Here is a 24,642-nt window from a genome sequence, read left to right as displayed (position 1 = left end):
TAGGAAAGAATAGGAGCTATTTTTGTGTCAAAGATTTTGAAAAAAGATTTATAAGCACACTCGCTAAAATGTTCAAACGTTTGTAAAATGCCCAATAGCATCTTTTTAGCTTGGATTGCTGCATTACATATATGTCGGTTCCATGATAATTTACTTGAAAATATTACACCAAGATATTATATGAGGTTTCAGTTTGGAGTAATTGTCCCCGAAAGTACCACTTTTCGTTTTTTGACAGCGTATTTCCTTTGCTAAATACAACAATTTTTGTCTTCTCTAGATTAGCATTAAGTTTCCACGTATCACAGTACAATTCTAGCTGATTTATCAAGGTTTGTAAACCTTTCACAGTACTCGAGAACATGATTATATCATCTGCAAATAGTAACATAAATATTTTTATAAGTTCAGGATGTAATTGTATACCATCATCATAATTTCTTTTGATTTGGGCTGCAAGCTCATTAATAAAAAAACAGAACAAAAAAGGGCTTAATACACATCCTTGGCGTACACCAGTATGACATATAAAAGAATCTGAATACATGCCGTTTTGTTTAACACATGATTTAACTTCCTTATAAATACCACATAACAATTTACCAATTTTATTACTGACACCATGTGAATTAAATAGATACCATAACTTATCTCTACAGACTGAATCGAATGCTTTCGAAAAATCTACAAATATAGCATACAATTTTCCACGTTTACGTTGAATATACCTATCTATAAGAGCCTGGAGAATAAACATATTATCAGTGGTTGAGTAACCTTGTCGAAAACCTGCTTGCTCTTCCTCAATCTTATCAAGTGCTTCCGACCACAATACCAAGCGTTTATTAATAATGCTAAGAAATATCTTACTGAATATTCTGGTAAGTGTAATCCCCCTATAGTTTTCAACATCAGTCACTGAGCCTTTTTTGTGAATTGGAACGATAGTTCCAAGTGTCCAACCTTTTGGAAAGTACGAGGTATCCATTATTGTATTGAATAATATTTCCAAATACGACAGGGTATTATCAAGAGAGTATTTAAAGAATTCTGTTATAAGTTTATCAAATCCCGGGCTTTTCAAGTTTTTCAGATTTTGAATAACAGATTTAATTTCTTCTTTTGAGATTGGGGAATCTAATATTTCCGTTGCAAAATTGGTTTCATCATTATCAAAAGAGTTCAACTGGAAGTTATTTGTGGAATCATCACCCCTGAAAAGATTTTTGAAGTAATTAAACCACTCATGCATTTCGATGTTACTTTTAGTTTCCTTCTTTTTGCTGATGTTTTTCAAGGTCGTCCAAAACTGTTTTGATGAGCTGATACTTTCTTCTAGTTTTTCTCTGCTTCTATCCATGAAATTTTGTTTCTTTTTTCTGCAAGTAGCTTTATACTTATTTTTCGAATCAGTGTACTTAGCAAGTGAGTCTTTATCCTTTAATTTTCTGAAATGGTTTAAAAGTGTGCATCTTTCCTTTTTTAACAACTCACATTCCCAGTCAAACCACTGTTTACTTTCTCTGTTAGGGGTTACTTCCCTTTTCATTACATTCCCTGCATATGTAATAGCTTCTGTGAATAACGATACACTTTCATCAATATTTGTAAAAACAGAATCAATAGCTTCTCTTAGGAGGCATGCAAAGGTGTCTGATAACAGTCGTTCTTGGAAAATATCTGCTTTGCTGTTATCCCACTTAAACATTGAATGACTATGGTAGGCGTTTTCAAATGATGTTTTTCCACCTGAATGAAGCGCTCGTAATGACATTGTGATAGGCAGGTGCTGTGATTCGTGGCGTGACTCAATATCAAAATTTTGGCACAAGTCAAATATATCTATGGTGCTTATAATGTAATCGATAACACTTGCTCCAGCATTGCCAACAAATGTAAAATCACATTTCTCGGAATCACTTCCACAGCGGCCATTCATAATGTGTACATTTAAAACAGCACATAAATTGATAAAAAATTTTCCAAAGTTATTAAGAATAGTATCGTTTGAATATCTACACAGATTAAACCTGTCTAAGAGGAAGTCCCAGTATGAAATATCCTGGCCATGGAGATATTCAAGTATATCATCCTCTACATAATCTGGCTCTTTGCCAGTTCTTGCATTAAAGTCACCCCCTAAAATGCACGAAACGTCACCAACATCACCTAGGATGTCAAGCAGTTCATCCTGGAATAGCAATATACCGTTTTTAGATCCAACATTACTGTCGTACCATGTAGATCCTTCTGGGTGAATATACACACAGCAGTATAACACGTGTTTTTCAAGTCCAAACAGTGACCTGTCTAGTAATAGATATACACCATTTGCTGTGATCCATGAGTTTTTAACATAAGCTAAAAGATGCTTTTTTACGAAGACACAAATTCCACCTGAAGGTCTTCCAAAATTTGCTATCTTGTCTGCTGTCTTAATAAAGTCGGTGTATTCGCAGAACGTATCATCAAAATTTAGTTTCTGGGTCCATGTCTCTGTCAAACCAAATGTCAAATGTTTTTAAAAATGATAGACACTCACAGTCTGATAACTTTGAGAGCAACCGTGAGATATTCCAAAACACTAGTTTCACAGCATTAATGATACTACAAGTAGATTCAGACGATTCCCCCTGTATATCCGGGCCCTGGCCACACCCCTATCTCTTCCGTGTCGGTCTCCCACCCCTGCCTGCGTTACCTCTGTCGGCCCGACGTGGGTTGTTTCCGTCACGTGACTCGGGTCGAGTCACCTCTGTATTTGCACGTGAAGCGTTCGTATCACGTACAGGAGCAGACGACAGTTTACCACCTTTATAGAAATAATGTTTGCTTGGATCTTGTTCTTTGCATTGTTTTATTTCTTGTCTCTGGTTCCTCGTCAGATCGTTTGCTATACCGTAGCCTCTGGACTTAAGAGAACCTCTCAGTTTCAGAGTCTTTATTTTATCATCCCAATGAACCATTTTTGCAATAACTGGGCGTGGTTTATCGGACGTCGTGCGTCCTATCCTGTGTGCCCTCTCGATATCCCTCAGAGTTAATAGTTCATTGTCATCAGTTCTAGCAGAGTTCAGAACATCCAGAGTTTTATTTTTGCAAACAGAATAAGATTCGTTTGCGCTCTCTGGGATACCATAGATAATAATGTTGTTCCTTCTGCTACGCCTCTCAAGATCCTCTATGCGTGAATCAATAGTATCAAAACCATTATGGATCTCACCAACATTATCATTGACAGCATCAATATCCAACCTCATGATGTTATTTTCTTCTTTGATCTCATTGAGTTGTTTTTCAAGATCTGTGACGTCACCACGTAACAACTGAATGTCGTTCCTCATCGAACTGATCTCGTTTGTTAGTTTATCCTCCGAATCTTTTATTTGCTGAATGATTGCTAATTTCATGTCTTCTAGGTCTTTATTTAATGGCCCAGGGTTTAACTCTATGTCTCCTGACAGATATATAAGAGTACATGCACATGGATTGCACATCCAACTGTCTCGAGAGTAGTCTGTTTTTTCAAATGTAAACAAAGGGGTGTGATTGTACTCACATATATGAAAGTTTATTCTGGTGTCGAACATACTCAGATAAGAACACACGTAGCTTACGTTGTTTGCAATGGTCATACCTGAAGTGTAGATCGACAGTAATAACACTGTGCAAAGTAATATCCGATATGCCATGTCACAGTCAATACTTATAATTAAATTCGACAACGTGAAACATGTTTTATCTAGAATAGTTTAACCAAAAACAGTTGTATATATCAAAACAGACAAAAATGACGAGATTGATAAACTTTCAAGGTGTAGGAATACATACATCAATAGAGGTACGGTGCAGAATTCTGCTACACACTATTTGTATATCAATTTTAAGTGGAACTGGGAAAAAACGTATGTTATAAAATATTCGGGTCGAACATTCATAACTTTTGACAAACCGATTTGTTCCAGGGGTGATTCAGATAAGCAAAACTGGAGATACATATCATATCCACTATTATAATTGTGATTTTGTTTTTTGCGCCCCGTGGAATCTGTTTTGGCGTATAATAGAGACTGGTTATTTTCTGGCGTTGATATTTTATATGTACTGTCCTCCCTGTGTCATTACTGACACCACCGTCAATTCTGATCAGATGACATGAAGTTTCCCTGGTAAAGTACATGAACACATGCGTTGTTAAAGTCCTGTGCTCGTAAAGCACTGCTTAACAAACTCGTCACTGCGGTAGCCATCAACTACGCCTCAATGCTGTCCTCGTCGCTGTCTTCTTTCAGCAGTACAGATTTGGAGAAGTGGTAAGCGACAACTGCACAGTAGCCCATACTGATTTGGTTCACACCACCACGCATGCGATCTCTGAAATTAGAGTGAGTGAGTGAGTTTGTTTAATGACATATGAGCGTTATTTAGGATATAACACGGCTTGTCAGCTTGATGTCGGCCGAAAGCCCGAAGTGATGCAGGCCTTGGACATTACTTTGGTGAACCCACGAACAGGCGTTAGATGCTAAACAATCTCAAAACATAATCAGGGTGAATATCTATGGAATACTGTAAGGGGTGTTCTCACGATCTCGCATTCTCGTGTTTTGGGCATATTTAGCTCGTTTCCAAAGGTCGAAATCGCGAGAATGCGAGAATGTCCCATACAGTATTCCATAAATATAGGATTTACACCCACGGACACCTGTTCCTGGCAAGCCCAAGGGACGCAACTCTGAAGTGCGAATTTGTTGATCGACTGGGCAACCTGTATTCCTGAAATAAGAAGTAATATGTAAATATCGATTGAAATGAAGAGCAATGTGTTTGAAACAGAATTGAAGAAGTGTGTTCATCACCTCGTTGTTGATGACCTTATCAAATGTTTCACCAAGGAATGTTGTAGATGTGTGTTTGACTGTTTAAATAGTTGGCAAAACTGTGTTAGGAGTCGGACATTTATGACACCATGTTCGTATAAGTGAGTGGGTGAGTGAGTATGGTTTTACGCCGCTTTTAGCAATATTCCAGCAATATCACGGCGGGGGACACCAGAAATGGGCTTCACAATCTCGCTGGTTCTCACGCACATGGAAACAATGAAACATCTGCTCGATGTCTCCCATCACAGCAATAGGTGCCTTCCTGAAGCGAAGGAAGACCCCTAGAAGGCTGTTCATTAAGTCTGGGCTCTGTAAGAGGACATGGTTCAAGGATATGCCATCAGACAAGGCACTTGAGTTCAATACACCACGTATCTGATCCGTTATTTTGCGGATGGTACACTCCGAAAAGTGGCAGGCATCGTACTTCGCCACCTTCAAGCAAAGCCGGAGCTATCTCTGCATGTTTGGATTAAGAAATTTCTCATAAACACTGTCATTTGCTGCTGTTTTGCAGACTTCTTGGTCATTGTTCTCTGTAAAGCCTTTGTCCGTTTGAATTCTTGTGAATTGTTATTCGGAAGTCGAGGTCTAATCTCAATATTAATTTTGTTGATGGATCTGTACTGCTGTACGTCACAGAAATGTGTGTCACCCAAGTGCCACATCAAATTGGCCCAGAGAGGCTGTCTGACATCGAGTATATTTGTAGTGTGTTGAGAAGGTCAGCAACCCTTCAGAGTCCTTCGCTTTGATTATGTCGGCTGGACTGAAAAGTGAAACAGAAGGCTTTCTGTTTGCAGCTCAGGACCAGTCACTTCCCACTCCAAACCGTCAGTGTGTGATTATGCATCAAAATGTAAATATGACATGTGCATTATGTAATGGATTTAATGAGACTGTCCAACACATTGTCATTGGATGTCCAGCTTTGGCACAAACATAGTATGATGGAGTGGCTCGATCCTTTTATTACCCTCTTCGTCATGCTTGTGGTTCTGAGACAGAGGTCTATCCATAGTATGACCCAGAATATGTTAAGGGGGTCATTGGAAATGATAAATACACAATACTTTGGAAAAGTCCCGAATACAGCCTCAAACCTATCCATTGAATATCATTGAATTTTCTGTCCCTATTGACACTAATGTGATTGACAAGACTGAGGAAAAACATGGCAAAAATGCTGACCTCGATTTCGGAATGTCACGCTTGCATCACAAGTACCAAGTTGTCCAACTCCCAAATGTTGTCTGTGCCTCAGGTTTGGTACCTCCCCACGTATTGACTGACATTGGGAGAGTGCCCAGGTTTGCTACAAGGAATACAGCCCTTCTGACAATCTGGGCAATGGAGAAGGCTGCAGTGTTGGGGAGTCTTCACATTCTCCGAAAAGTTCTGGGTGGGTTTGACTGGGCAGCGCTTCCTGGGAGAAGTCCTATTCGCTGTCTGGGATGCGTGGAAAGGAGGCAAGGGCCCTGAGCTGATGAAGAGCCTAACCAGCCTGACTGTGCCAGGATCACCCAAACCCTCTTTGCTGCATTTATTTCTTTTAATTATTAATTATTAATGAATGAATTTTAATGATTATTTACTTACAGGAACCAGTCCAGAGCAAAGAGGAGGCCAGTTTGCTGTGCGGGTATACCGAGGGCGGTCAGGATGATGATGACACACACGATGCTTGCACTGGGAAGGGCGGGAACGGCCAGAGAAAGGGCCGCTGTCAGAATCCTGCAATCCAATTGGCAATGTGTTATATAACCTACAATGTGGATGACTTCAGAATGTACTATTACGAAGACACCAGATGACAACTAAATTATAATTTCTCATCATATATGTCTCTGTATGTGCATCATGCGCTTGTTTGTACTCAACATTGAAATGTGGAGCTTATGGTTCGCAGAATGAATATGCTGAAACGCAAATGTAATATTTACATTACTGAATAAATGTTATTTATACAGAACAAATCTGCACGTGGATGGATGGGTGCATGTATCTGTATGTGGATGGATGTATGCATGTATCTGTATGTTGGTGGATGTATGCATTTATCTGTATGTGGGTAGATGTAATTATCTACATGTGGGTGGATGTATTCATGTATCTGTATGTGGGTAGATGTAATTATCTACATGTGGGCGGATGTATGTATGTATCTGGATGTCGATTGATGTATGTATCTTTATGTGGCAGGATGTATGAATGTATCTGTATGTGGGTGGATGTATGTATGAATCTGGATGTCGGTGGATGTATGTATCTGTATGTGAGTGGATGTATGAATGTATCTGTATGTGAGTGGATGTATTAATGTATCTGTATGAGGGTGGATGTATGAATGTATCTGTATGTGGGTGGATGTATGTATGAATCTGGAAGTGAGTGGATGTATTAATGTATCTGTATGTGAGTGGATGTATGCATGTATCTGGATGTCGGTGGATATATGCATGTATCTGTGTGTGGGTGAATGTATGCATGTATCTGTGTGTGGGTGAATGTATGCATGTATCTGTGTGTGGGTGAATGTATGGATGTATCTGTGTGTTGGTGAATGTATGCATGTATCTGTGTGTGGGTGGATGTATGGATGTATCTGTGTGTTGGTGAATGTATGCATATATCTGTGTGTGGGTGAATGTATGCATGTATCTGTGTGTGGGTGAATGTATGCATGTATCTGTGTGTGGGTGAATGTATGCATGTATCTGTGTGTGGGTGAATGTATGCATTTATCTGTATGTTGCTGAATGTATGCATGTATCTGTGTGTGGGAGGATGTATGGATGTATCTGTGTGTGGGTGAATGTATGCATGTATCTGTGTGTGGGTGAATGTATGCATGTATCTGTGTGTGGGTGAATGTATGCATGTATCTGTGTGTGGGTGAATGTATGCATTTATCTGTATGTTGCTGAATGTATGCATGTATCTGTGTGTGGGTGGATGTATGTATCTGTATGTGGGATGATATATGCACGTATCTGTATGTGGGATGATATATGCACGTATCTGTATGTGGTAGGATATATGCACGTATCTGTATATGGTAGGATGTATGCACGTATCTGTATGTGGGATGATATATGCACGTATCTGTATGTGGTAGGATATATGCACGTATCTGTATGTGGTAGGATGTATGCACGTATCTGTATGTGGGATGATATATGCACGTATCTGTATGTGGTAGGATATATGCACGTATCTGTATGTGGTAGGATGTATGCACGTATCTGTATGTGGGATGATATATGCACGTATCTGTATGTGGTAGGATATATGCACGTATCTGTATGTGGTAGGATGTATGCACGTATCTGTATGTGGGATGATATATGCACGTATCTGTATGTGAGTGGATGAATCATGTATCTGTATGTGGGTGGATGTATGGATGTATCTGTATGTGAGTGGATGAATCATGTATCTGTATGTGAGTGGATGAATCATGTATCTGTATGTGGGTGGATGTATGGATGTATCTGTATGTGAGTGGATGAATCATGTATCTGTATGTGAGTGGATGAATCATGTATCTGTATGTGGGTGGATGTATGGATGTATCTGTATGTGAGTGGATGAATCATGTATCTGTATGTGAGTGGATGAATCATGTATCTGTATGTGGGTGGATGTATAGATGTATCTGTATGTGAGTGGATGAATCATGTATCTGTATGTGGGTGGATGTATAGATGTATCTGTGTGTTGGTGAATGTATGCACGTATCTGTATGTGGGTGGATGTATGCATGTATCTGTATGTGGGTTGATGTATGGATGTATCTGTGTGTTGGTGAATGTTTGCACGTATCTGTGTGTGGTAGGATGTATAGATGTATCTGTATGTGAGTGGATGAATAATGTATCTGTATATGGGTGAATATACGCACGTGTCTACATGTTTTTGAATATCTGAGTGCATCACATGTACTTTTGTGCACAGAGACAAACGTGAATGATCTTTGCGTGTGTGTAAATGTCTCCTTGAACAAACGCAATACTTCATACCATATCGTTATTACTTTACTGCCATCTACTTCCATGCCTTCTATCTGACTGATAAAGATGCACGCAGCTGCCATGAACATCGTACTGCCGTCCCTGTTAATTGCGGAAGAGAGGGGGACGACGAACTGTGCCACTCTCTTGTCGATGTGGAGCCTCTCAAGGGCGAGAAGGCCTTCAGGCATAGCTACTGCTCTGTAACAAATATAGAGGAACGCCGGTATCATACTTAGATACTCCTTGTCAACAGGTCAGCTTGCGGAGGAAACTTAATAGTAACAATACTGAGTAGTTTCACTCGTTCACGTGACCATTACACATTTTAATCTGCAGGTAGTTATGATCCATATGTACAATTTTCTCGGTATCAAATTATTTACCTCATTTTTTATATCCATTAAGAAGATATTCTCAAACTCGGCCGTCATGTTGTACTAACTATATGTCGATGGATTTATCGGTATGCGGTTAAATAAATGTAAATAATGTAATAGGTATGCTTTCCGGGGTGTGAGGTAAAGGTAATGGAATAAGCCGGGTTGACCTACGATGAAGCCGATGCAAACGTAACCATCCAGGCTCGACTGTACTCCGCCTGTATCTTGTACGGGTTCCGTCTGGTGATGGCGAACACTCCCAGGGGCAGGATGATGAACTGGTAGAGGAGCAGGCCGACCACCACAGTGCATGCGAACAGCCCAAGGGATCGGAACGTCTCCAGGATGTTATCCGCCCGCGCTATGGCAACAGCTATCAGACTTAGAACTCCAATCGGCGTGTACCTATTGCAAATACGGGTATATATCGCCACTTAATTCAAGAGCCCATTGGATAACGGCTCGTAACTCGTAAACGGATAAGGAAGAGAGTTAAGCCATTTGTATTATTCATTTCTATCAGAAACCACACATATTGTTAAATGTTTGGATTTGCAAGTGTGCCTTAAGTGATGTTGTGATTTTAACAGATTAGCTTTCCAAAATGTAACTGTTCCGAAAATATTTTCCGCACATCCTATCCTTTTAAAATTGCCAATTGAGTAATAATCAGGGCGAGTCTCTGATTCGAACAAACGGTGTTACCCTTCTGGCAGAAGGCGACGTGAACAACCTCCCCACACCATCCCTGCTCACGACTCCCCCCTTCTTCCACCTACCTACCCCTTCCTCCTCCCCAATGCGCCTAGGGCATAGACGAAGGGGGTATTCACATACCACAATTTATTAACAAGTTATGATGAAGGTGATACCTTTTTCATCGTATTTGATAATGATATACATGATCATATATTCTGTGGATATTCTGTAATAACAGGTTTAAAACAGGCGTTTGCAGCAGGCGTTTTACAACACACATTTACAACAAACTCTCACCATATAAGCCAGTTCAAGATCTTAAAGATGATAATGGTAGCTGCTTCAAAGAAGACGAAGAACGGTTTGGCTGCCTTTCCTATGGTGGATATAGCGATGCCGAACATCATACAGCACAACACCAGTCCTGGAAACGTCAAACATTAACCTTCGGATGTAGTGAACATCAAACGCGTTCGGTTTCAAATTCAATCAAGTGCGGTTAATTTTACAGGTAACCTAGCTCTACATCGAAAATACAGTATGTTTATCTCGTAATCATACAGCACAACAGCATCTCTAGAAACGTCAAACATTAACCTTAGGATATAACGAACATCAAACAGCACAACAGTAACCCTAGAAACGTAAAAAAAGTAAGCTTCGGATAGAGCGAACATCATATAACACAACAGCCCCGAAAACATGAAGAAACATGAAGCTTCGGATGTAACGAACATCATAGCACAACATTAGCCCCGAAAACGTCAAACATGAAGCTTCGGATTTAACGAACATCAAAGCACAACACAAGCTCTAAACTTAGGATATAACGAAAGCGGACCCAACACATAGGTGTATAATCAGATCATCGAACTATCATTAGGCTTAGTCGTCTAAGGCACCGCAATTTGCTGTGAAGAGTTGCGTCCCTTAGGCACGCCAGAAACCTATGATTGTGGGTACGAATCCCGGTTCGCCCCGATTATGTTTCTAGGTTTGTCAGCACTAACCCGTGGTCGCGGGTTTCACCGAAGTGGTAAACGTCTGAGACCTGCATCACTTCGGGTTTTCCTCTTATATTAAGCTGACACGCCGCGATATAACAGGAATACTGTTAAAAGCGGCGTTAAACCCAACTCACTCACCCATTCACTGAAGTGATGGACATCTAAGACCCGTATCATTTCGGGCTTTCCTCCCACATCTATTTTGATAGATTCCTTGATTGGCTAAGAATATGTTGTATAATTGGAACTACGATATTATTCCTGAAAAGACCGACATAGATTGCTGTACACATCACGTGATACCTTACCGAGAGCATTCGGGGAGTTACTGGCGCCAGGGACACGTGTCTTCGTGATGGTCGTGATGTTCTCAAGGTGGCCAGACACGTTTCGAATCGTGATTTCTTCTTTTATCGCATACTTTGTTTGAGCCTGAAGAATTTATAGAGTTATCCGATTAACATACAACTATTTACAACTACTTCTGTTTGACACGAGGTAGTGATTAGGATTGAGAGCTGAATATTGAGAGAAGCATCTCTATTTTGCAATACATATTTTAATCTCTTGTTATCCGAAATACCTACAGATTGAGTTTTGGGAACAATCTGTTTTATAGTATATAGGGTTAGTTAATATGCACAAATCGTCGCAGGGTCAAATTCATTTCTGTTTACTCTTTTCAGTATTTTTTCCGTATAGTAACCATCATAACTTGAAGCTATTGCGTTCTTTAAATGCTTCAGAATGTTTTGCAGTCACAGTGCAGTACGAATTCATTCATTGTTAATATATTTTATCAATATAAATAATTTTCCGTAAAATGTTTCGGCGCCTTACATTGCACTACTGGAGGCTACATGACGTTTTTGAGGTGAGGTTTGCCGCAGTTTAACATGAATACTCCACTCAGACACAGTATACTGACTCGGAGTCGGCCAGTCCTTGTTTTAGCCCCTTAACAACTACCATCTTTTAACGTCGTTTTTGCATGACGCGGCCGTGAATCGAACCCCGGACCTTCCGCTCTCCGGGCGGACGCTCTACCACTAGACCAAGGAGGCGGTCTGACGTTTTTTCTATCATTAGAGAGATCGTAAAATATATACCTGTTGAAAGCAGGCTGTGATGAGATTGCTTGGTGCGATGTTCCTGAAATGTTTGTATAAATAAATAAATGTAAGAAAGTCTTTCTTGTCAGTTGATCAGATGTCTCACATTTTCCTGTTAGCATGTGGGATGTTCAACGCAATAACATGACGTCTCACGCTTTTTGCGGTCGTGACGTCACAAAAAAGTCACACTTGTGATATTTCTTACCAAGCGGAACTCTCTTTACACTTTTCATGTGAGAAATATATTCCATTAGAATGAGTGAGTGAATATGGTTTTACGCCGCTTTTAGCAATATTCCAGCAATATCACGGCGGGGGACACCGGGAATGGGCTTCACCCATTGTACCCATGTCAGGAATCGAACCCGGATCTTCGGCGTGACGAGCGAACGCTTTAACCACAAGGCTACCCGACCGCCCCATATTCCATTAGACATTATGAACACACACATATGCTCGATGTCATAATAATTATATTATAACTGTTTCCATACATATTTCGTGCTTGTGTATAAAACGGTAAGGTAAAATATTCCAAATCTGAATTCTAAGATATTGCCTGAAAAAGGTGAATTTAAAGATTGTCTCAAACATCAATGTGCGAATGCACTGATCAAGGTGTTACAGTAATAAATTCTTCAGGGTAATTTTCTATTGGAAACAGTTAATAATCTCACCCACGCGTCATTTAATATCACTTTATATTAATTACGTTAACAGACTAGTGGTAATATAATTGACATCAAAGGACACTGTGGGTAAAATAGGATTTATCATTTAACTAAAGCTTTCATCTATGACATAAGCTGATAACAGACAACCATCTGTGTTTTCACCCAATGAAATAAGTATAGAAATGAACTAACCGGTGTTTATACCAAGAGTCTTCAGAAGATGACCCCACACATTCGAAAGAACAAATCATCTGACTGCAGCTTTAAGTTTAACTTAAAGAGGATTTCTTTCTAATCTGTCTGTGCGTATACAAGTTGTTATTAAACTATCAAAACAATACTATGGAATTGGGTTTCGGACATATTTCTATGTCTGGTACACTCCACTGTGAACAGAGTCAAAATCAAACTAATGACCAACTGAAAGAGAAAAAATATTTAATAATTATCCCTTAATAGCAGAAGGCACCAGTTGACAACCTGATCTTTGTGTGTGCAAAATGTCATGAAAGAATAACTATTACTTTTAGAGATATGGTCCGGCACACCACACCACACCACTATGAACAGAGTCAAAGTCAACCTTGTTGCCATGGAAAACATGAAAAATGCACAAAAGGTACCACTTTAGCCCTTGATTTATACACATACCAAGTTTGGATGAAATTAAATATATCACGTTCGTCGTGAAGATTTACATAAACAAATATGCTTTCTTAAGGTGTAAACAAAAATCGTCCTTTTTTTAGGTATAAGCAATTGATTTTCTGCTACAATGGTAGTTTCGCCCCTGCACTTCGTCCCGTTTATTCGTTGATATTTCACATTCATAAAAAAGCGCAAGTAATGAATCCTCTCTACAGCAGGGGGCACGGTTGGCGTAGTCGTCAAAGGCGCAGCAATTCGCTGCACATAGTTGCTTCCCTTGGGCACGACAGGAACACGTGATCGTTGGTACGAATCCCGGCTCGAACCGATATTTCTAGGTTTGTCAGCACCACACCCGAGCTCGTGGGTTTTATCAAAGTGGTAACCGTCTGAGACCTGCATCACTTCGGACTTTCCTCCTACATCAAGCTGACACGCCGTGATATAGCAGGAACACTGTTAAAAGCGGCGTTAAATCCACCTCACTCACTCATTCACTGAAGTGAATCATCATTTCGGGCTTTCCTCCCACATCTATTGAATGTAACTCATTAAGCGTCGTTAAACCCAACTCACTCACTCATTCCATCTACAGTAAACTACGGTTATAACGAACTCAAAGGGACTACTAATTTTAGTTCGTTATAACCGTAATTCGTTATAAGCATATATACAGCATAACTACAGCATATAGTCGGGACTTAAAAGTTAGTTCGTTATATCCGTTAGTTCGTTATAACCGTGTCCGTAGTTTACTGTACATATGTAATATAGAAGCAGCCACGTCGATTGTGACCAGCTTGAATATAATTATGTTTTCTGATGAATTCAGATAAATATTCAGTTTTCTAACATAGTTTTATACACGTCTATAAAACATGAGTTTTTTTAAGAGAACAAAACTTTTGCAACATTCAATGTCACAAAAAATATATGTGATATCAAGGAACATGCTAAATCTGTCTTATAACTGGGTTCAATTGAGGTTTAAGGTAAGATGTCACAATTTGACCAATACCCTCACCTGATCAGGTCGGCAAAGATGTCTTGTGTTGAGATGATGTTTTCGGGGTCCGTCTGTGCGACAGCATCCCCCTTCACATCGCTCATCCCAACGCCTGCAGCAGAGAGTCAACAAGTGAGTGAGTGACTGAATGAGTGAGTGAGTAACTAGTATAAACAGGCGTGTAAGATTGATCTGGGATAAAAGTCCTCAGTGATTCAGTTTGTTGAAACCCACGAGTACGGGTATTGCGCTGATAAACCAAGATCACAATTTTGGTTTGGTACCATGACCACAGGTTTCTCGCACGCCTGTGGAACTCTGCAGGCAAATTGTGGCGCCTTAGACGACAGGTCCACCCGTGCCCCTGCAGCGGAGAGGATCGATACCCATGGTGATTATTAACGGGTACGTTACGGGTGGAACGCGGGTCGGGTGTAAGGCGCCGCAATTCGCCTTGCAGAGATGAGTCTCTTAGACTAGCCAGGATACACTGGTCGAGGAATCGCGTCCCAGAATGACCTTGATTATGACCCGTGGTTGGTGTACGACATACCCGAGTTCCTGAGTATACCACAATGGTAAACATCTAAGATCTGCATCTATTAGCTTCCCAATGATGTTGTCAGGGCGTGATATTACTGTTCAATGCGGCGTTAAAATCAGCTCACTTAACACATTACTGTTTAAGTTGTGACAAAATGCCTGTCCTAAATTATTCTCCTCCAACGTACATGTACGTTTAAAATATGTAATTACATCTTCGGTCTTTTGTAGGCAATTTCTATATTTCCTTTCCTGAGCCCTTTCTTATTTTGGTGATACAATATCAAATACAATCCTAAATATATCTAAATACAATACGTAAAATTAGGTCGTTATTACAGACACTCAACGCTTTTGGAGACGATCACAAGTACTCGAGACTTTACCATATCCGATTATGTGTGCGCATGCATAGCGTCCTTCGTCACTAATGTAAATAAAGATGGAGACAGGTAAGGTGAAATGGGGTTTAACGTCGAGTCCAAGGTTATTGCACTTATATAGCGACGTGCATGCACGTGTGTGTGTGTGTGTGTGTGTGGCTGCTTGTACTAGTCCGGACTGAAGTCGATTTATAGTGCTAGCTCACTGAGATACCATGCCGCAGTTTAACATGAATACCCCACTCAGACACAGCATACTGACTCCAAGCCAACCAGTCCTTGTTGTACCCCCTTAATACCGAGCGACAGACAGGGCAACAACAAGTACCATCTTTTAACGTCGTTTTCACATGACGCGGCAGGGGATCGAACCCCGTACCTTCCGCTCTCCGTGCGGACGCTCTACCACCAGACCACGGAGGCAGTCTAGATGGGACAGTGTACACCTGTATAGTTTGTGTTGGGTGATAAGTACTCTTCTGGGGTAGCTTTGGCAAGAGTAATTCTACTTCTGAAGCATAATTCGTGTATTCCGCTTTCTGTTTTCATTCAAAGCCGAGGATCGATGATATTGATGTGTTATTTAGTGTCGTCCACGCGCAGTCTACGAGAAATGGGAGATCGCCTGTCCACCCTTTCAGATAGACTAAGACCCAGTCGAAGATCGTCATTCACAAAAGCAGTAACGACGACGACGACGTTGTTGTAACACTTGATTTCGTTAAAATCGATTATTCTGTATCAGTAGCTGATGTTTGCTTTTTAAGAAGAATGTGAATAAGCACACTAAAACTGACACACATACTATCTATGTTTAAGAGTCCGACCATTGGATATTCTTGAGCAGGGATATTTTTAAGACAAGTATTATTCCCAAAAAAATCATTTGTTTCCAGGTTTTATCCTAAAAACTCAATTTTGACGCGGCGACTGATAGTATCCCCCTCCCCCTCCCCCCGTATATAGAATGATGGATCCATCACCTTTGTCAAACTTACCTGGTTTTATAGCGAAGGCAAGCGCTATAGAGAGGAGGCATGGGAAGGTGTTTGTGACAATGATGTAGGTTAAGGCTGCAACACTGACGCGTCCGTTACATTTGGGGTCAACCGAGGCCGTGCCTGCAGCAGCAAACACAGACATCATCAAAGTACATACATGAATACCATTAACGTCAGCAAAGTAAGAAGTTTGTCAAATTATCCCATGTGAACAGTTGGGTTTCTTCAGCATAAAATGATTTAAACGTACATCAGTGTGGTCTAACATTTGATTCATTTTTGTAGAAAAAAACCCATCAGAATATACAGAATCACACGAATGATGAAGTATTGCTTGCAGGAGAGCCTATTCCAGTGTTTCTTGATATATAATTAAAATACTGCTACACACGATGGCCAAATCGAAAAGGGCGTGGCCTGGCCTCGACGGCAGCAAACGTGTCATCACTTCTGGTAAAACCTCCACAAAGCAGGTATCGGAATCGCTTAATCGTTCTCATGATTAGGGGAATAATTTTTTTCCATTTACGCAGTTCTCAAAATCAGATGCAGTTATATGTTTGTATCTTTCTTATGTCTCCCAAGAAATAATATTCTGCAAACAATTGCAAGTGGCTTAAACTCACTTTATGCAAATCAACCATTTCGATAAACCCTCGAATTCGCAGTTTCCTGGCCTGGTTTCAGAGATCTGTTTACGACATTACAAGAGGCAACAACAATCATTTCATCTTAATGATTGTCATAACTATGAACATAAACAAAAAAATGTCCATACCGCTTCAAAATGTAAGACTGACAAGGCCGGTTTCCTGAACACTAAACACATGGCAACAGATCCAAATGATTTCTTGAAGAACACCAAAAAATCTGAGATGTTGTTGGTACGAAAATGCGTCCGCGTACGGATCAGGCGTTTTCACGAAACATCCGCAAATCAAGCTAAAAAAGTTTGGTGTTACATCCAAATGATAAAAAAATCTGAGATGTCGTTGCTAAATTTCGCCAGGAGTTTTCACAAAATATCCGTAAACCAAGCTCTGAAGAAAGTTTGGCTTCACAAGGCTGCCTTTACCTGTGATGACGCTGCATATGATGAGGGGTAAGATCATCATCTGCAGCATCCGCATGTACATTTCACCAGGGAGGCCTGAAACACACAAGTGAGTGAATGAGTGACGTGTGTTTTACGCCGCTGTTAGCAATATACCACACAGCAAAAGAAGTGAATTTTCAGATATTTTGTTATGTGTTTCACACTTAATTGGGGGCGGTCGGGTAGCCTAGTGGTTAAAGCGTTCGCTCCTCACGCAGAAGACCCGGGTTCGATTCCCGACATGGGTACAATGTGTGAAGCCCATTTCTGGTGTCCCCCGCCGTGATATTGCTGCAATATTGCTAAAAGCGGCGTAAAACCATACTCACTCACTCACACTTAATTGAACCAAATGCACCCCCCTTTTGACATTTTTTGGGAATGTTTCCGGAAGAATTCCGGAATGTATCCGGTCCGGATTCACAGCGGGAAGGTATCTGGACTGGCTCTGAACATTGTACTCTTGTGGGGAGTCGAACCCGACGTGAGGAGCTCGAGAGAACGCTTTAACCCCTTGAAACGCAGGGATGCATTTGCACCAATGTGCACAGATTAGAGGGTTGTAGCCATATATAACACAATATTGTAATTACCTTCAGGAAGACCAGAGAACGCAATGTTGGAATATAAAGTGTGAGGCTTGTTTGGATAACGAATAACTATCTCCCAGTTAGTTTCCTTTGGTGTCAGCTATATCAGCACTGGTCGATTCCAGTAGCACCCTACAAGGCAAACCTCTGAAAAGCGCCACTTGCTCGTATATCGGGTATCAAAAACCATCATAAAGAATGAGAATATATTTGTAGTTAATGTCATCATCACAATTGAGACCCGCATGACGTAATTTTGTGTAGACACCCTTTCTCCGCATTAATATTGGTTATTTGATATGTTCTATTTACCCCAAAGCCTTGTTCTTTTGTAATTCATAATCACAACAGGATCTCTTCATCAATATAAATAATATAATCAATATTATTTGTGACTTTTATTTACGCCACTAATCAATAACAGAAAGCCGTACCTCAAACTTGAAGCATATAACCATCAATGATAAAAGCTCCAAGATTGCTCTACGATTGGTCAGCTTTTCGCTGTGTTTCCTTCCTGATATATTGAGAATCTCACCCGAGTGTCTTTTGATATCAAATATATCAACACGAGTTGATAAAAGTGGGAAAATTCCGAGGCTTGCCGAGGATCCTTTCCACTTTTGTCAACGAATGTTTTGATGTATTTGATATCAAAAGACACGAGGGTGAGATTTCGTTTATCTTCCAACATCATTCTTCCAACTTTTTCAGTTTGTAGACAGTAATAAGCAGTGTCTTAAGTGTAAAAAGTACTACAATGTAGATATCGCATGGTCTCACCCTAGCGATATCTCCCGTGGAAGCCAGTTTTGGATGACAAATGCTATTACGATACACACACAAGGGTTAATTTTCTGCTTATCAAATTATGTCCTTCTTGAATTACTCGATGTTTAATTCGTAAGGAAAACGTGCGCAAACCAATGTTAAGAGTGTTATAATACAGTCCCATATGATTTGAATTCATGTTTGGGTATAAAACACAACACAAGGAGCATTTTCTTTTTAAACTGATTGGGAACGTTAGTCAATAGTTTATTGAGCTATAAGGCATTGCATCGAAACACGTATCTTGGGCTAATGAAAGGAGTCACTGTCTTGGGCACAATCTTGGCAACAAGAATTCAAACCATCAAACTTCTTCACTGTTTATGAAAAATGATGATGAACGTTTTTCCACGAACTCGAACGTGACAGCCATATTGGATTTAAAACTTGCCGCCATTTCTCATCCGCTATTGGTCATATATCAAAATATAACTGTTGTTGATGTAGTGACACATAGACATGATACATATCAATTCAAAGCTCCTTCTATGCCCTTTCTTTTGATATATAATAGCTTTTTATATCTCAACAAAATAGAAAATTATAGCTTACACGTACACACTATGACAGTCGATACTGGATTACACAAATCATATTAATAATGAAACATTATACATATCATGACAACTACCTTAGATCTGGACAGTTTTATTTTTTTGCCGAAATGACAATCAGTACCTTCGTCTGGTTGTAGAATTGCATATACTATTTGATTGGTAAAGGTGAGTCTGACTGATGAGTACCCCCACTCTTCCGGTCTGCGGTCATTTTGTGGAAGTATTCTGAGAAAGCCAGTACAACCTGCACAACATTGCTAGTATGAGACATCTTCACAGAAGCAACTCATCACTGATTACTTCAGGTTCTGTGTTTACATTACAACAGTACGTCCACATGGAACACACACAACACACACCTGATGTGGTCACCAACCAAACTATATAATAATTCTCGCATATATGGTTTTGAGTTCATCACTCTGTCAACAGGTTGGATTCACTGGACACATGCACAAGGAGACAGCCATCCATCTTTGAGACTTAGTTAAGACTCTTAGGGTTCATCTCGAGCCGGGACTTACCATGGAGTCACACATCAACTGCGAGATTTGCAGGTACAACCTGCACAACATTGCTAGTATGAGACATCTTCACAGAAGCAACTCATCTCCTTTACTAATCCTCAAGACCTGACTACCTTTATAACCTTCTTGTCAAAACATTACCTCAGTAAACTCCAGTTAAAGTACAGGACACCGCATTGTATCCCGAAATGGCATATGCATGAGCTGTTTCAGAAATATTACAGCATGATATAACATGAATATTGATTATTTCAGATTGACTTGCCTTTGCATGCGTTTGTTTCTGATTGGTGCCACTTGTGGGACCTGATACGCTCACCTTTTTCACACACGCCCATTTGATAGTGATTAAAAATAGCCGGAATCGTACAATCGACTCTACTTTTGGCAGAGATTTCTTGTGGCTATTGAAAGATCTTTGTCGCTTTTAGTAATTGTTATCAATTAGACACCCTTCCGGCTCTCGTGCCAACTCTTCCCTGACTCCTTCATATATTGCTAAAAGTTCACCATTGTTTTGTCCAAATGATTATTTATAACATAATATTTTACCTGGAATAAAAACATTTTCCTGTGATAAAATGTTTTTTGTGGCTTTAAACACAACATGCTCCCTTTCAGACCACATACAGGGTATCTACAAACACATATGCATGATTAGAAAACCGATCTGGTTTTAAATCTAAACACAGCTTATGCTCCGGTATGTGACTCGCTGATTCAGCAGATTATCACTAAAGTCAGCCATCGTACTAATGTTATGCTCACTTTCATGACAAGGCGTGATACAGTTTTTCTAATTGGCGGTATATTTATATCACTGTGTTTGGTTGTTTGTAAACAACATTCACACTCTCATACAGCTTCCCAAACTCAGTCAGTTCCGATGACCTACCTAACCACATCAGAACGTCCGGCGAAGGGTCCGCTGGGTGAATTAACATGCCCACAAGGAAACCAATGGTCACTCCCAGAGCAGTTAACACTATCAACGACTGGCTTGTCATAAACATCCATATTGTTGGTAAAATCCTCTCTGTGCAGCAGGTCATGGTGCAGTACGTTCCCAGATAGTGCAATACATGTCCACGACAAGCCTGGCGCTCAGCGTTACTCTGCTGTACCCATTGTTTTAACAATTATTTGGCAAAGTCGCCAGTCAGGCTGATGGCATATGAAAGTGATTACTGGACACGAGGCCCCCATGGGAAGTTCGGGTTAGAATAGGTGACTGAAGGCGACTTAATTATAATACATCCGGTCGTCAGGCTCACTGACATGGTTAGTAGCTTGTCATCGTAATTCCACGGTTTCGATCGTTGCTCATAATATTACTCACTGGATTATCTGGTCGAGACAAGATTATTAACAGACACCGTCAGACAGCTGAAATATTGCTAAATGTAGTGTTAAACAAACAAACAAACAACGGGTTGGGAATGCGCAATAGTAGGCTACACATCGCATATAATATGCATTGATGCAAGGCAATATAAAATGTATGAACAACTGTAAACCTAATAATACAAAACACTTTATTTGAATTATATTTATTTCAGTAATTCACACGGAAAGTCTTTAAATATTCAAAATATATAAGTATAACTAGTTTTTTAAGCTTTCGGGAGTTATCTGACAATGTGATGGAAGGACGGTACTTGAACCTGGAGGAACTTCAATACGCTGAATGAGGATAAATATAGTTTTCGATTTAGGATAATTTGATGACGGTTCATTAAACCATATCTGTATATCCTTATCCTGAGTATTTCTTGATTGATTATCATTGTATATTGTATCTGCTGATGTAATTCTACTCAGTCACCTACTCACTCGCTAACGCAGCAAACCACCAAACCAACAACCCAACTAGCAACCACTTCATTCAATATCACATTCACTAACCTTCCATCTCATTCATACCTCCCCACACATAACCTCATAAACCCCCTGCAGACCAAAACGTTTTGCTGTTGTGTATATTACCCACAAAGTGTTACAAGAACTAATAGGTTACGTTTCTTATCTCTCAACACTTATGTATACTTTTGCTTGTATCTATATATCTCTGTAACGAAACTGGATCCTTCTGAGACCTACAACAACCTATTTCTTTCACAACCCGCCGTGATATTGCTGGAATATTGCTAAAAGCGGCGTAAAAGCATAATCACACAGTCTTTCACAACTGTAATATTCACGTTCATTTTCAATCTAGACCCGTGTCATATTCTTAAATGTATTACTAGATCGTTTCATATTTTGTACATCATTATAAATAGCATCAGTAAATACTGTGACTACTTTGCCAATATCTGAAAGTATCAATTCTAAAAGGTGTCAAACATGTCCAACATATAATCAGAAAGTAAGTTATCTTTGAATAAGCCCGTTTGGCTACATCTACACATAACGGTAGTCACGGGGTTAACATGCATTATGAGAATCAAACTCGGCAGGTGTGTCACGTAACATAATGAAGACCTATGTGGAAGGTGGCCAGAGTCTGACCTTGTTACGATGTCAAAGCGTTGACAGAGTGAACATAGCGCTGGCGATGACATCACATAATCAATGCCACTTGATCCGGAGCACTGCTAAATGTAAAGTCATCAATTCCTGAATCAGTACCACAGCGGCCATTATAAAAACACAAATGACAAGCTGAACCAAAATTAAGTAACTGAGTTCCTGTTTTGTTTTATATCTTATCACACGAACAACGCTTTAGATTACATTTATCAGATAGATAACTGAAGTCGTCCAGATCCTCCATTCTCTCTGCTATGTCACCATCTATAAAGTCGGGTTCACTAATGTTCTGTCATTACTGACATCACTAAGGAACAAATACATATCAATTTCCTGTAGAATATCAAGAAGTGAGTCGTGTAACATTGATGTTCCCTAGTTTGTGGATTCGATCTGATATCACGGAGAATCATAAGGATGGTTATAGACACACGCGAATAACACATGAATACCAAATATTGACTTGTTGGAAACCTTGACTATAGCATTCTGGGAAATCAATGTTCTTTTCACATACATATAAGCGACAGGGCGTTTTATCGTCACAAAAATCTCACCAGAAAGCCTCCCATGCAAATCAGTTCTCTCCGCCTATAAATCATAATGGATAAGTCATGCAAATATTCAGAAAGATAACAGGATTTCACCCATGTTTCACTGAGACCATTAGATCACATTAATGGGTCTTGTCGCTTTTATTAAAACGTCACAGACCCCCCATTATTATATGTGGTATTAGCACGATATTATGAAGATTTCATTTGATGACTTAACTGTTTTTAAGCAGGATTGTCTTAATTGTCTTAACATAACAAACTGTCAAGAGTTATCAAGTTAAGTCAAGTCAGGTTCTTATTCGTATGAAGGCAACTGGCCCATACACATAGAGAGTGCATATAGACATGTTACAATGGTAAATGAATGCACAAGAAAATTATATTATAATTTATATTATAGTGTTTGCAAAAATTTGTCCAACTTCATATCTTTGACACAGATATTTACACAAGTTACTAAATAACCTTACAGCGTTCGAAGACAGAACCGTTCTAAATTTATAGTTATTCGGATTACGGCAATACATTTCAGGCAGATGGTGTCTTATGTTCTAATAGGACTTAGATATTAAGATAAAATTATATTCATCTTCCATCCCAGATTAAAAAGAACACATAAACGTAAATTTAAATCAATCCCCGACCATCTCCCTTTCACTTTTAACCTTAACAAGCTCTCTCTAGAGTTATCTGTACATTGAGGTGTTGACAGTTAACAGTTTCAGTAACACGGTAGGATGCGGTTTGGTCCTTTCAGTCACATGAACAATGCACTGAGACGTTTGACAAAGCATTATTGTCAGTGTGAATAATGCAGTGATAAAGTAGTGAGTGAGTTGGGTTTTACGCCGCTATTAGCAATAGCCCATTAATATCACAGACTGTATACCCGCAGTACACCCAGTATACCCATGACCATCAGGGTGGCCACTCGGTCCCATTGAGAACAAAGAGATGCCACCAGCATGAATGATAGCTTTCTCTGTCGAGTACATGTGCAGTGTGTTTGGTATATGCAATGTTTTTATGTTGTTTATGCTTTCTCATATTCTCAACAATTGTGCAGTAATGTATGTCATTGATGTGTTTATACTTTTACTATCTTTGTCCTTCTCTCTCTCCCTCTCTCTTTCCCTCCCTCTCTTCCTATCTCCACCCCCCCACCCCCCACCCCCCCCACCCCCCGGGGACAAAAGTACGAGAATCTGTACTTTACTCAGAAAGTGTCATCCCAAACATAACATCTGTTATATTTAATTATAGTTTTCATACTTGTATTTGTTCCATTTATCAACATTTAATCCAACACTTATTGCAACATACCGATCCACATCAGCACATCATCAGAAGGCTCCAGAGATCGTATTCCACTTCCAAGGCCGAATCCAGCTATCACCCCAACAAAGATAAAGACCATCAACCGATGAGTCTTAAGGTTGGCCTTAAAGCAGGAAACTTTGGTACTCTCATCCTTGGTACTCTGCTCTGCCAACAACCGCCCTTCAGCTTGGGTCATGTCCACGTGTGTGGTGTAGCCTTGATCAGCAAGTTGTGTCATGTCCACCTGTGTAGTGCCTTGATCAGCAAGTTGTGTCAT

The 24,642-nt window shown here is 39.9% G+C and overlaps 1 protein-coding gene across 1 annotated transcript; it reads right to left on the bottom strand.

The window, feature by feature from the left end:
* Positions 1–3,980: 3,980 nt before the first annotated feature.
* LOC139461727 (excitatory amino acid transporter-like) lies at positions 3,981–24,642 on the bottom strand. Its single transcript, XM_071243182.1, has 11 exons — positions 24,369–24,642; positions 17,431–17,505; positions 16,353–16,475; positions 14,447–14,540; positions 12,095–12,137; positions 11,294–11,417; positions 10,276–10,402; positions 9,451–9,684; positions 8,906–9,097; positions 6,483–6,617; positions 3,981–4,374 (listed from the first exon to the last, which is right to left on the bottom strand). The coding sequence occupies exons 1-11, from the start codon at positions 24,640–24,642 to the stop codon at positions 4,254–4,256; spliced, it is 1,542 nt and encodes a 513-aa protein (XP_071099283.1). The 3' UTR covers positions 3,981–4,253.

This window comes from Haliotis cracherodii, unplaced genomic scaffold, assembly GCF_022045235.1.
Source record: "Haliotis cracherodii isolate W230 unplaced genomic scaffold, xgHalCrac1.p SCAF_15, whole genome shotgun sequence".
Lineage (NCBI taxonomy): Eukaryota > Metazoa > Mollusca > Gastropoda > Lepetellida > Haliotidae > Haliotis > Haliotis cracherodii.
The sequence above is the reverse complement of the archived record's forward strand: the minus strand, read 5'-3'. Positions and strand labels throughout refer to the sequence as shown.

Excerpts from the sequence above, each read along its gene's own strand:
- LOC139461727 (XM_071243182.1), bottom strand. The coding sequence starts at position 24,642 with ATGACACAACTTGCTGATCAAGGCACTACACAGGTGGACATGACACAA. Across the intron at positions 11,418-12,094 it reads TCACAGCCTGCTTTCAACAG|GCTCAAACAAAGTATGCGAT; the intron begins GTATATATTTTA and ends TAAATTCTTCAG. Across the intron at positions 9,685-10,275 it reads ATCTTGAACTGGCTTATATG|GTACACGCCGATTGGAGTTC; the intron begins GTGAGAGTTTGT and ends TATTTGCAATAG.